At 35.4% G+C, this 12,297-nt stretch overlaps 2 protein-coding genes across 3 annotated transcripts in view; one reads left to right on the plus strand and one right to left on the minus strand.

Annotated features, from left to right (window-relative positions):
• Positions 1-6,424, plus strand: part of rsrc2 (arginine/serine-rich coiled-coil 2) — a 38,267-nt gene extending 31,843 nt beyond the window's left edge. Inside the window, exons 8-11 of one of the 2 annotated variants that reach the window (XM_072247822.1) lie at positions 816-857; positions 2,458-2,681; positions 4,050-4,139; positions 4,450-6,424. In XM_072247822.1, the coding sequence (XP_072103923.1) occupies positions 816-857; positions 2,458-2,681; positions 4,050-4,139; positions 4,450-4,632 (539 nt within the window). In that variant the 3' untranslated portion in view covers positions 4,633-6,424. The remainder of the gene's footprint in view (positions 1-815; positions 858-2,457; positions 2,682-4,049; positions 4,140-4,449) is intronic. The other variant, XM_072247823.1, reaches the window with a different exon arrangement.
• Positions 6,220-12,268, minus strand: LOC140190887 (uncharacterized). Its single transcript, XM_072247824.1, has 4 exons — positions 11,790-12,268; positions 8,585-8,714; positions 8,086-8,219; positions 6,220-7,710 (listed from the first exon to the last, which is right to left on the minus strand). The coding sequence occupies exons 1-4, from the start codon at positions 11,910-11,912 to the stop codon at positions 6,835-6,837; spliced, it is 1,263 nt and encodes a 420-aa protein (XP_072103925.1). The 5' UTR covers positions 11,913-12,268; the 3' UTR covers positions 6,220-6,834.
• Between the last annotated feature and the right edge of the window lie 29 nt (positions 12,269-12,297).

Below are 12,297 nucleotides of genomic sequence, written 5' to 3' on the forward strand. Positions count from 1 at the left end.
AATTTATGAAATATGTTTACCCTGTCCTCAATTTTAAAACTGAGGCATTTATTAAGGAGGTAAAAATCATAACTTTAATGTCTGATTTTTTCAGTTTTCTTCTCACACACACTTTCTGATTAACTCTAGATGTATCTGTTGACGTGGTTTTTTGAGCTGTATCTGTCCAGTACTTTTTAAAAGATTCGCATTTCTAATGAGATTGTGAAGTTTCTATTTTACATGTACAGTCTGCTCATGGATGAAGTATTATATCATTCATTGAATTCCCCAGAATGTAAACAGATGTTTTTCTCATTCAGATTTTCCTCAAAAGTAGATATTAACATTTATATTTATCATATTTTGCAAATTGGATAAAGTTGGTATTTGGTCACCCAGTTTAGAAAGAAACTGAAGTGCATGTAATAAACTTGTTACGAGACACTCTATGTTGTTATATTGGATTTTTTAACCAAGTAGTAGTAGGAAACATTAATCCTTGCCCTATCAACATATTAATATATCATCTTTGTATATTTCCATATCCTTTCTTTCCAAAATGATTTAAAAGTGGAGTGTCAAAGGTTATAACATTTTAAGCATTAAGAACAGTAGTATCAATTTTGAGGCAGTGATGTTCTTTGAGCACTGGGTCTTCAGTAAAAGTTCATGAACATCACCCCAATTTGAACTGATAGTTTGCATAAATGCAGATGTCAGAAACTGTAATGTGCATGGAAAACAGAAACTGCCAAAATGTTTAAGATCTGATTTTGAAATATCATAACTGGACAAATACTGCTTAAAAAGTAAGCACTATTTATTTTCAACAGATACAACTAATGGATCACTTGGGAATGTCAACCAGCCAACAGGTAGGAAAACTTAATATATATTTTTAGCAAACTATTCCTTTACAATCACATCTGTTATTTCATTTCAATCACTCCAAATGCCAACAGTTTGTGATTAGTTTTCACATAATGGAGTGTTTAATAGAATGTAAATCTTAAAATTAAGAGCACTTTCTATTTTTGCTGCTGTAGAAGACTGTTAAAGTAGTCTTTAACCTGTTGGACAAAACTGTTCGTTCAGCTACTCCCTACTGGTCCTATTTTGTGAGTGCTAGTAGTATCTCTGGTCAATGAATTTCTACCTACAGCATCTAGCAGAGTATATGTCCAGACCAAAGCAATAATTTTATTCAGTGGCTAGAGGCAAGTATGTTTATAGGTACTGCATCATGAACGGAGAGCCCGTGAGTATTTTGAAGCAGAAGGGTACTGAGTGATTTGTTAGGAGAAGGAACAAGCGTTCCATATCTGTGCATCAGTTATTTTATCACTGATGGCATCTTATTCCTTGGTAATGTTACTTGTTTAATGATCTCAGTCTTAATCATCATTTGATTCAAAAACACTCATTTTGAGGAATGAATTCCAGGTTTCTCCTCTTGTGGGAGAAAGGCTGCTGTCTAATTTTACTTAGTATTTAGATATTAATCCAAGTTTCCTGATTGAAGAAAATAACTCCTGGCTTGTATCTTGGCATATATTTATATCATTTTGAAAACATAGATTAGATTGCCCTTCAAATTTCTGGAGATATAAATGCAGTTGTCAGTTTATTTACTTTGTGTAATCCTTTGCGTGTTCATTGTATCTGCATCATTTCCTGTCCATGATTTCTTTGCTGCAATTTGGTATAACTGCTTCTTTGGTTTTGCATTCCAATTGTCTAGTTAGAAACTACCATTTCATTAGCCTTTGTGTGCCTGGTTATTAGATCAACATCTAAATCTCTTTTGTTTCTGCACACTACTTGGACATTCCCATTATTAAGAAAATACTAATCTTTTTGTTTGCATGGTAAAAAATCTTTTTTTGGGGGGGGGAGCAGAGTTCATGTTGGATTATTATGTTGGAACTATATAAAATCTATGTTTTTAAACTGAGAATGTTTGAATTTTCTGTGCTGTGCTGGAACTCTTGAACGCTAGTGGGCATGTGAATGCGATGAGATACTTAAATAGGTTATAATTATGAACATTTTTTTAAAAAATTGTGTCACAGGCAAAGTCAGCTGTATCTTCTCATATCATAGTACTCATCCAGTAAAGGTGTAGTTTGACCCTGATTCACAAGTAGCAGTATATGCCTGTCAGGTTGTTGTACTATATATCCTGGCTGTGTTCCATGGCCTCACCACGCTTATCCTTCTAAGTGATGTGTTTGCAAGGTGCCATGGTTGATACTGTGGCAAATAGCAGTCTATTCTGCAGGTAATTCTCACTGCTTTCAAAACTGAGGTCAAGGTTTAGATTTGACAACAGTAACAATCAAGTTGTTCTATTTTCATCTTTGGATGCAGGCGTCTTGAGCACAGTAAATACGTACACGGATATTAAGCAATTAAGAGTTGAATGTTTATTTAAAAAGAAGATGTGGGTGATTAAATCTCTTATGTTCTCAACAGTTAGTAGTGGATCTGTTCTTAATGTTGCTGCACTCCTGGCTTCTGGTACTCAAGTTACACCTCAGATTGCAATGGCTGCACAGATGGCAGCTCTCCAAGCCAAGGCTCTGGCTGAAACTGGCATAGCAGTACCTAGTTACTACAACCCAACTGCTGTTAACCCAATGAAGTTCGCAGAACAGGAGAAGAAACGCAAACTCCTCTGGCAGAACAAGAAGGAAGGGGTGAGTTCTGAGTACAATATATTAGTGTTTTATATATGTATGGCTTTGTCTATCGTAGAAAAAGCCTTCATACAAATATTTACACTTTTAAAAAATTGTTTTCAATCTTGTGTGGTGTAGAGTTTAAATCCTGGGAGATGGAAAATCATAGTAAGTAATGGGCAGGGAAAATAAGTATTTAAAATGAGGGATAGATTTAGGAGGAGGATCAAGATTGGAGTCAGCTGAACAATAAGACTTGACAGATGAAATATTTTTTGTGTGATGGTGTTGACAATAATGGCAGTAAGAAGGAGATGCTAATGAGAAGCAGAGAAGTTAAAGAAGAGTAGTGGATGAAATAGAATCCTTAGACCTTCTGGTAGAGGCCTTGATAACATCAGACACTTAAGCTAGAGTTATTTTCTGTTTAACACTTCTTTCAGTGTTCGGGACCTGTGCTATTGATCAACGTTAAATGCATGGTTGTAAGTTGTTTCATGATGTCAAATATTTGATAATCATTGGGCATGCACATTGTCATTAACAGCTATTTTGTGTTCCAAATTGAAAATAACCTTCCTAACATTTAGATTTTTCCCGTTACTGATATTGATGATTGGATTTGCATGTAGATAGTGTCACCTCAAAGTTACTTAATCACACAGCAAGACTATACACTACAGTATAATTAAACCAAGAAAATGGATAAGTCTGTGACTACCAAACCAAAAAAACTAACTTTATTTACTCCACTAAAATTATTTGCTGTTTTAAAATGAGATTATTGAAGCTCCTAGAAGTGTCTAGGATAATTAAACAAGCTACAGTATGTTTTAACAAAACGTAGTGTTTCATGAAAAGAACAAAGCAAGTTGCAGCAAAGTCGGATAGTAGCATTACAATCCTTTGGGAACCAATCATATTTGACCTGTCATTTATAATGACTTGTTCTAATTTAGCAAAATTACTTGGAGCAAATTGTTGTGGTATTTAAGCTACAATTGTGAAGAAGAAGAAAGCCCTTAACTCCGAGTGGAGTCAGCGGGACGCCGTCATGACGGCATTTTTTTTTAGCAGGCTTTCTTATTCTTACGAGGCCAGGTTGCTAGCTCGACGCTCAACCCAGCACGGATGGAAAGCGTGCAAGGGAGCCAGCTGAATTCGAACTCGGGAGCCTTCGCTCCAAGGAACGGCGCTGATGCCACTACGCCACTAGCCAGCAAGCTACAATTGTGTCACAGTAAATTTTGTGGACTATCTATGGTCACAAATTACTTACAAGCAGAAATAAAAAATTACTTATCTGTCTAATCCAATGTTTTTGTGGAATATTTTCTGTCAGTATGATGTTGTGAATGTTCATGTGCCTTTTATGCTCTGTTCAAGGATAAGTCACAGACTGCAGAATTATGGGAGAAGCTGAATTTTGGTAACAAAGACCAAAATGTAAAATTCCGGAAGTTAATGGGCATCAAGGTGAGTTGTAACAATAGCAAAGGAAGTGTTTCTACTGTAAATGTTTGAGACCTTTATCATAGGAAGACCAAGTCAAAATAGTAAGAGTTACATAATAATATGAATCCAATGGAACAAAATGATAAGATGATTTTTAGGCTGAAGCTATTTGAAAGTTTCATTTCTTTTCTAGTATATGTCATGGTTGTCAACCTGTGTGAAACAAATGCCTTGCTGGATGGAAAATAGCTTAGATAAAACTACGAATTTAAGTAGATTATCAAATGGTGTTGACCGGAATATAATATTTTGTATTTGTTCTATTTTGAAGGACGAGGAAGAGGTGGGAACACCAATCCCAAATCCTGATGAAAGTTTCAAAACTCTAAAGCAACAGGAAGAAGTATTCAGGAACTTGGATGCTCAATATGAGATGGCACGATCACAAACTCATACGCAGAGAGGCATGGGCCTAGGTTTCTCCTCTTCAATGAGAGGAATGGACACAATTTAAGAATGAGCATTGTACTTGTGCTTAAGTACATGATTTTTTTTAATATTGTCTTTGTCCATGTTGGAGGTTTAAAGCTTCATCTTGACTTTTACTTTCCTGTTTACTGAAAAAGCTAGCAATCTAGCTTGCATGGTTGTTGCAATGCAAAATAATTTATTAAAGGGGGTTTTGATTGTAAAGATAACTGGGTGTATCAACAATCATACTGTGATAGTTTTCTTCCTAAGCTTTGGGACTTCATTGAAGAAACATTTGAAAGCATTGTTTTGCAACCAGAGAATGGGGAAGTTCTATCCTTTTTTTCTTATGTATTTGGAGTGATGTATGCTAACGGATTCAAAGCTTAATCTCATTCATATTTTGTTGTACTACTTCATGTTGCTGTATTATGTGATTGCTTTTGTACTAAAACTTGTACAGTTATTTTCACCTTTTGAAATGCAAATGATTGTGTAGTTGTAAATTTGGATTTAGTTTGTTTGTAAGTACTTATTCCAGTCCTAAAAAGCGCTTTATAGTGCATTGTTCATTATCAAGCTTTCTAGACAATAAATTGATGATTTTCAATATGTCATTGTGTATCATAGACATTTGAGATACAGGAAGTAAACTATTAGCCTATCACGTCCAGGCTAGTTAATTGTTCTTACTGCACATCCTTCAAGTCCATTCCGAAGTAGAGGAAGAAACGCTCCGTGCATTTTTAAACTAACACCCCTTCAAAGAGTAACTCAAACTCTCCCGAATGGCTGAAAAACAAAAATTCTCAACTCTTTTCCATGAGAATCTGTTGATCCCTTACAAATTTGTGCATCTCATGTAAATATCTCTTCCTATTTACAAAAGAAAATTCTTCAATCCTGAAGTTATCCAGTCCTCACAATGGCCTTGTAAATCTCCTTTGCACCCTGTTTAGTGAAATAATCTTTCTGAAAAATAAGTCATCTGTGATTTAAGCAGCATTTTAAAGGAAGCATTCTCCTTGCCTTTCTGACAATAAATGCGAAACAAAAATCAGTTTCTCAGGATATGGATATTATTTTTAGCATTAGTGTTTATTGCTCTTGAGAATATGTTGAGCTCCTGGCTTGAAATGCAGCCTCCCACTGTACTTACAGATTTTGGGGGTTTTGAATCCAGGATTTTGACTATAAGGAATAGGTTAACTTTCCAAGAAAGTAGAGTTTACAACTTAGAGGGGAACATGCAGTTGATCATATAATTGGATTCCTTGTCTTTGGTGTTAGATTGAGGGATTGTTGTTGTTGTTGTACTGCAGGTCAGTAACATTTTACGTATCATGAAGAGAATGAACGTTGTGGTTGCTGGATGAGCAACAATCATACAGGCTGCTGTGTAATGTTGAGCTGCTTTAATGCTACTGAAGGTACTTTCATTCATTTAGGCATGTGTGGCTTGCAGATGGTGAAAGGGGATTGCTGCATGATTCCCAGCCTCTGACCTGCTCTTGAAGCTGTAGCACTTTTGGGCATGGTTTAATTGAAGTTATTGTCAATAGTGACCCTACAGCCCAGGATGTTGAAGGTCAGGGAGTCAGCAATGGTAATGTTACTGAATAGCAGGAGTATGTGATTACAAGCTCCAGCCATCCCATTCCCTTTGGGAATCTTTGGGCATACTTTTCAAAGTCCCTCTGTTCATTAGGATACCCTTCTTAATTAATGATTCAAGACTGTTTGTCATCCTTCAACAAAAGAATTTAAAGATTGTTATTCCAGATCCCATACAAAACAATAAGCATAAAGAACACTAACAAAAAAATAAAAACAATCCTATAACATTCTAATTTCTAGTTGTCATTATTTCTCAAACCCCGTGTTGACCAAGTTTGTAAGTCATAACCTGCCATTACCAAAGCATTTTTCCCCTTCACAAAACACTCATTCCAACTATGGTACATTGGTTCAAATGTATCTTACAATGCATAATAAACACTTAGAAGCTGATGCAGTTGAAAATATGACAATAAAGATCTTAACTGCTAAATTCAAGATTGCAGAAAAGCCAGGGAATGGGATGGAAAAGTATCTGCATTAGCCATTTTGGGTGAGTCCATTTCTGATTCACCCAAAGTTCCCATCAAGCAACCAACTGTTTATGATCAGAATAATCTCCATTGGTAAATTCAAAATTATTTTCACTCCAAAAATCCAGTTTAAATAGGCACATTCTTCCACAAATTTATTTACAGATTAAGCTAGAATATAAAACATGTGCAACACCAGTGATTAGATTATGATTAGCAAATTCTAATATGAGCAGCACTATTGGATATTCACTTTGCAGTTTCCACAAGGCAGAACTATCATCAAGCCCCATCCAGCATAACAGCAAAACCTTCATAGCTTCAGGAAATAGTTTATCCACCAGTTCTTCAGCAGGTGGTAAGTCTGTGATTTTATTTATGTGGGTTGTTTTAAACTCCTCTACTTGCCTGCTAATAGAGGCATTAGCAGAATAAAACTGATGTCCTAACCATTTACTTACAGAGTACAGCATGTGATTACAATAAATAGAATTAACCCCTGCTTCAGTGGTTTCTGTCTTGATAATGAAATTTTTAAGATTGGTCAAAAGTTGCAGTATCATGTCAGCCAACTTCTGTGCCGATATAGTTTTACTTATTAGGAGTTCGACAAAATCGAGTAACAGGATAATTGATTTCTCGTGTTCCTTTTGTATTTCCATTGGTAATAATTTAAAGTTCCGATATATTGATCTAAACTTCAGAGACAAAGGATCATTACTCAAAATCTCTGCACGTAGTGAGTTATCTATGCAAGTTTCTTCAGTTTGTTGTAAACTTCTTGCTCCTTGCACACAGTAGTTATGATCACACTCATTGGCAATGCTATTACAGGTACAATCCAAAATTGAAGTAGTTGTGCTACATAAAATATCAGGTTGAATGCTTGGGTGTAGTGCAGAGGAACTTTCGTGGCTCCATTTATCAGGAAGGCAATTTTCAAACTCTTCTTTGCCAAGGAAATTTTGTAGAACCTTAACATCGTATTTTTCATTCAGAACAGGGTCACCTATTCGTGCTTTCCATAAATCCTAACACGAGTGGGGGAAGGGAGATGAAATAACCAAAATATCAGTCATTTGATTAGATACATCTTTAAAAAAATGCCCTAATACTTTTGGCAACAATGCAGGTGAAGATGGACTCTGCAAGTTGGCAAGGCTGGTATCATTGGTCTAAACCCACAATCCTCTACTCTGGTCTCCATGTTTATACTATTCATTATAGTCTCCCAGCAAATGAACACATTCAAAACTAACAAGAGTCAAAATTAAACTACTTGCAAACAAATTACAGATCAATAATACAAACATTTATAAAACATACTGAAGGCTAGAATGTTCTAAATAATGATTTAAGAGTCATCAGCACTTAAATTATGATTGCCATCTTTCATTTAACTGTACCTGCAGGGCAACAAGAACTTCCAGCTGTTGTTCCTTACTGTACATCTCAAAAGCAATTCGAAAAAGCCCCTGAATGCTGTAAAACCACAAACTGTTCACCATGGTTGGCATCTTAAGTCCTTCAAATCGAAGTTCTGAGAACAAATATAAACAAAAATCATAAATATGAGGAGAAAATATAGTAGATAATTCAATCCTTCATGGTCAGTCTGAATGTCAAGGACTTAAAAAGCCCATTTCAATTCTGTACATTTCTAACATACCAAGATATTAAATCAGAGGTTACATGTAAATAGGCATGAGGAGGTCACTGACAAGACAGCAGGAGAAAGGATGATGAATAAGATACATGTGGTTGAAGAATAGTAGGTTACCCATCAGAGGAAGTCAAATCAAATTGCAAAGTAATCTGGCCAGTCTAAGTGTCATACCTTCTACAGAATTACATTTAGTCTGACAGATTCTAGCTTGTGGTTTCAAACAAGAGTTAATGTATTACCTGAACTAAAACTGAGCTTAGTTGCCAATCCTCTCCTTGCAAATTTTGCATGTATTCTTGGATGATTTTCAGTGCGAACACTAGTTTTAGCGATAACATCAGCGCCAAGAAAAAGAGGAGTTAAATTCTCCTAAAGATAAAACAGTTAATTGTAAGAATTTGTTTCCATATAAAAAAACTAAAGCTTAGTCAATATATTTTTTTCTGCAACATCTAATTTTTCTGACATTTAACACTTCAGTAAGGTAGATTGAGAGTTTTCTGACCAACCAAAAAAACCGACTCCAAGATGAGGCTTGGTGGTAGATCAGAAAAATCAGAGAAGTAAGTGGTGGAGTTGAAAAACCATGATTCACTTCTCTACAGACCAGCTCGACACATGCTACACCAAATCCTAAGTTCTGTATATGTAATTAAATACCCAAGGTTAAGATATTTGGCTCTATTCATGAAAGAGTGTGCCACATCAGAAAAATAAAATTTTACTTGTACAATTTTCAGTAATTTTGTTTATCTTAAATACAAACATTTTTTCTTACAGTTCCTACCCACATGACCAAAAAATATTTTCAAAGTAATACAAGCTAAGATCAGGCTAGCTATTCAATTTTCTTCTCCTCCCAAATAATAAATAATAACATTCAAAATTAAATGCCTTCTGATCATGTACATTTTCCTTGCCTGGCATGTTATAGAAAAATACACACAATGCCATATTAGACATCTAAAACAATCCAAAAATCACTACAAGATAAATTTATCCCCCCCAATACACTGGGATGACATTATTAATATAAAGTAACTCATTTGTAAAATGGACTATACAACAATGCAAACAATGGGAGATTTGAGTTTCCTGATAGCCCACAGAAATCTCAGTAACTAGAGAGACAACTATTTTTATTATGACATGACAGTCAGTACAGCAATGGTAAAGGTGACCAAAAATCACAACATGAAGGATTATTGCAGATTGTAAGTGTATTATGTAAATCAGTACATCTTCAATAATTCTCCAAAGGAATTATTTTATCCAAAGTACATTAATAGTGATGTCAGAAAGAAACTCCACAGAAAGGCAAAATTACCAATTGTCCAGACACGATATAGTAACTAGCAAGCTAGTGCATAAAGTATAGTTGAAATTTTACCTGTATCAGGATAATTTTAACACTAAAAGCAAATACAGTGGATTCTGGTTAATTGGGACACACATCGGGACAAGTCCATTTTGGACCAATTAAGTAACAAATTATGTACTTAAATAAAATACAGAACAAATTAGAACACTAACACAACTGCAGTACTATAAAACTGTGTTAGTTCCTAATACTTTTCAATGGAGGAATTCATCTGTGCTGCATTCTCTTAACTAAATTAACAAAATCAGCAGACACCCAATGCAGATAATGGACAGCCTTTGTACAATGCTGTCAACAATTGCATCCTTATTGTAATATGTAAGACAAATTTTGATACCTTCAAATTCTTAATAGTTTCTAACTTGAAGAAGTGAAATCATTTCATTTTCATTCCTGACAGTTCCTGGAATCTCCAAGCCTCAATGTTTAAAACCGCAGTGAACAAAATAGTTTTGAATTGATTTGGTGTTTATCTGTCGCCAACCATGTGTGACAAAATTCACTGCTTTTTGAATGCATGCACACACACACACAAAACGGATGCTATTTAAAAACTTTGCTCAAAGCACAGTGCAATATATAATGGCCACACAAGTGCACACTTAGGACACTAGTTAGAAACATTTTGGCAACAGTCTCCTGTCCCAATTAACCAGCATTGTGTCCCAGATAAAGGAAGGGAATCCCAGCTTTCTCAATTAGTTGTCTTTAAGGGTTGTCCCAAATAAGCAGCTGCCCTGAGTAAATGATGGCCCAATTGGCCAGAATCCACTCTACTTCAAAACAGGCATTTCCTTCTTCAGTTAATCATTAACAATTTTATATATAGCCATTAAATAGCAACAGGATATATTTGACAAAAGGAAAAAATATGAACTGATCAGTGAAGTTTTGTCATAAGCACAAGTACAGTGAAGTGCACGTACAATAATAAATTTGCATGTAGCAGCATTCCAGGCATATACATTCAGTTATTCATAAAATACACAAAATATGAAGAAAAACTGCAAAATATCTCTGACCAATGTATAATACATAAATTAATGCAAAATGGTATATATTTAGCTAGATACTCATAATAAACTTCACAAAATGACTTCTCCCACCATTATTTCCCTTTGAAAATAAACTCAACTATTGGCATTTAACAAATTGTTCTCTTCCAGTGAAACCAAGGTACCAATTTACAAACATACTGCTGTTTTTTTTTAAAATAAGCATGACCACATTTCCCTTCCAAACTACAACATGGAAATCCAGTCCCAATTCAAAGCCGCTCATGTGAAGGTATAGCTAATAATTAGGAAAACAAATGGGATGTCATCCTTTCTTGCAAGAGGGATTGGGCCAGAAATGATGGTAACCTGTAGCTACAACTGCACCGTAATTTGGTGGATGTAATAACACTATTGATTTATCTTAACTTTTTGTCTTTTTTCGAAAAGGAAGCAAAATTATTAAAATATAAGATTTAGGACTGCAATAAGAAAGTTCTTATAAAAGTGCAGAAACCTCTGTGAGAAGAGGTTTACATTTGCCAACATGCTTTCCAGCATACATTGCAAAACATTCTGCGGCATCGAGTACCTGTGAGGGTGATGATTACTTTAAATAACCAGAACAGGAACAAAAATAAACATTTTAAATTTATTAAAAATAAACAGAACGCTAAAGATGAGAATATACATGATTATAATAGAAGTTGAAACTTTAAAAAAGGTTTTTAAATCCTCTATTATGCTCCTAAATCTTCGAAAATGGGAGAATGGTTGGCTAATCAGTTGGTGAGTCTTTTTCCATTATACCCTGCCTTTAATTTGTTCCAGAAGTAACAATTTCCACGTGTTGGTGGTGTTAAATCTCAGGGTATAGAAGGTACTTCCGCCCTAATTTATCCATGCCAAGATAGATTCCGAAATCTGTATATTTCAATCTTTATTCATATAAAATAAGCTACAGTGCCTAAATGTTGCAAATTATATTTTACACTAGTTAGAAAAATACATTTTAGCATAAGAACTTTCACCTGATATAAATATAATAATATTACTTGAAATACCAACCTCTGCCTCAAAGTTCTGGCACAACGTAACTGAATTGGACGAGCTCAGGAAAACAAATCTAAATTTCCTGATACCCACATTCCATTCTGGTAAGCAAACAGGAACTCGTTCAACAGAAACCATGTTCGAATGTTGCACCTTCTATGAAAGGATCTCAGAACGGAAGGGCCACGGTGTCTATTCAGTAAGAAAATAAATCACCTAAGGCGCAACAACTAAATCAGCGGCTGATGCCTTCCCCGCTGAGAACTCCATCAGCATTTGCAGCAGTCCCATTCGCCGATTGGTTGTAAACCTCAATAAATTCGTTTCGATCATTTACTTCAGAATAGCGACAAATATACAACCATCCATCTGCATACGCCTCCAGAAGTTCACACAACAGCTTTACCGAAGCTGCAGAAGGACATTGTATACTGTGAAACCCCGACACTCAAACACCAGCTCCCGATCTCCGGTCTCGTTTGTCCGGGGAACAATCGCGTGAACCCTGAACTTCGCCCTTTGA

The sequence above is a fragment of the Mobula birostris genome, chromosome 31 (assembly GCF_030028105.1).
Source record: "Mobula birostris isolate sMobBir1 chromosome 31, sMobBir1.hap1, whole genome shotgun sequence".
In the NCBI taxonomy this organism is placed as follows: domain Eukaryota; kingdom Metazoa; phylum Chordata; class Chondrichthyes; order Myliobatiformes; family Myliobatidae; genus Mobula; species Mobula birostris.

Coding starts and splice junctions, on each gene's coding strand:
- LOC140190887 (XM_072247824.1), bottom strand. CDS start 11,912: ATGGTTTCTGTTGAACGAGTTCCTGTTTGCTTACCAGAATGGAATGTG. Junction 8,715..11,789: donor GCCAGAACTTTGAGGCAGAG/GTTGGTATTTCA, acceptor TTTTATCTTTAG/GAGAATTTAACTCCTCTTTT. Junction 8,220..8,584: donor TAAGCTCAGTTTTAGTTCAG/GTAATACATTAA, acceptor ATTTGTTCTCAG/AACTTCGATTTGAAGGACTT.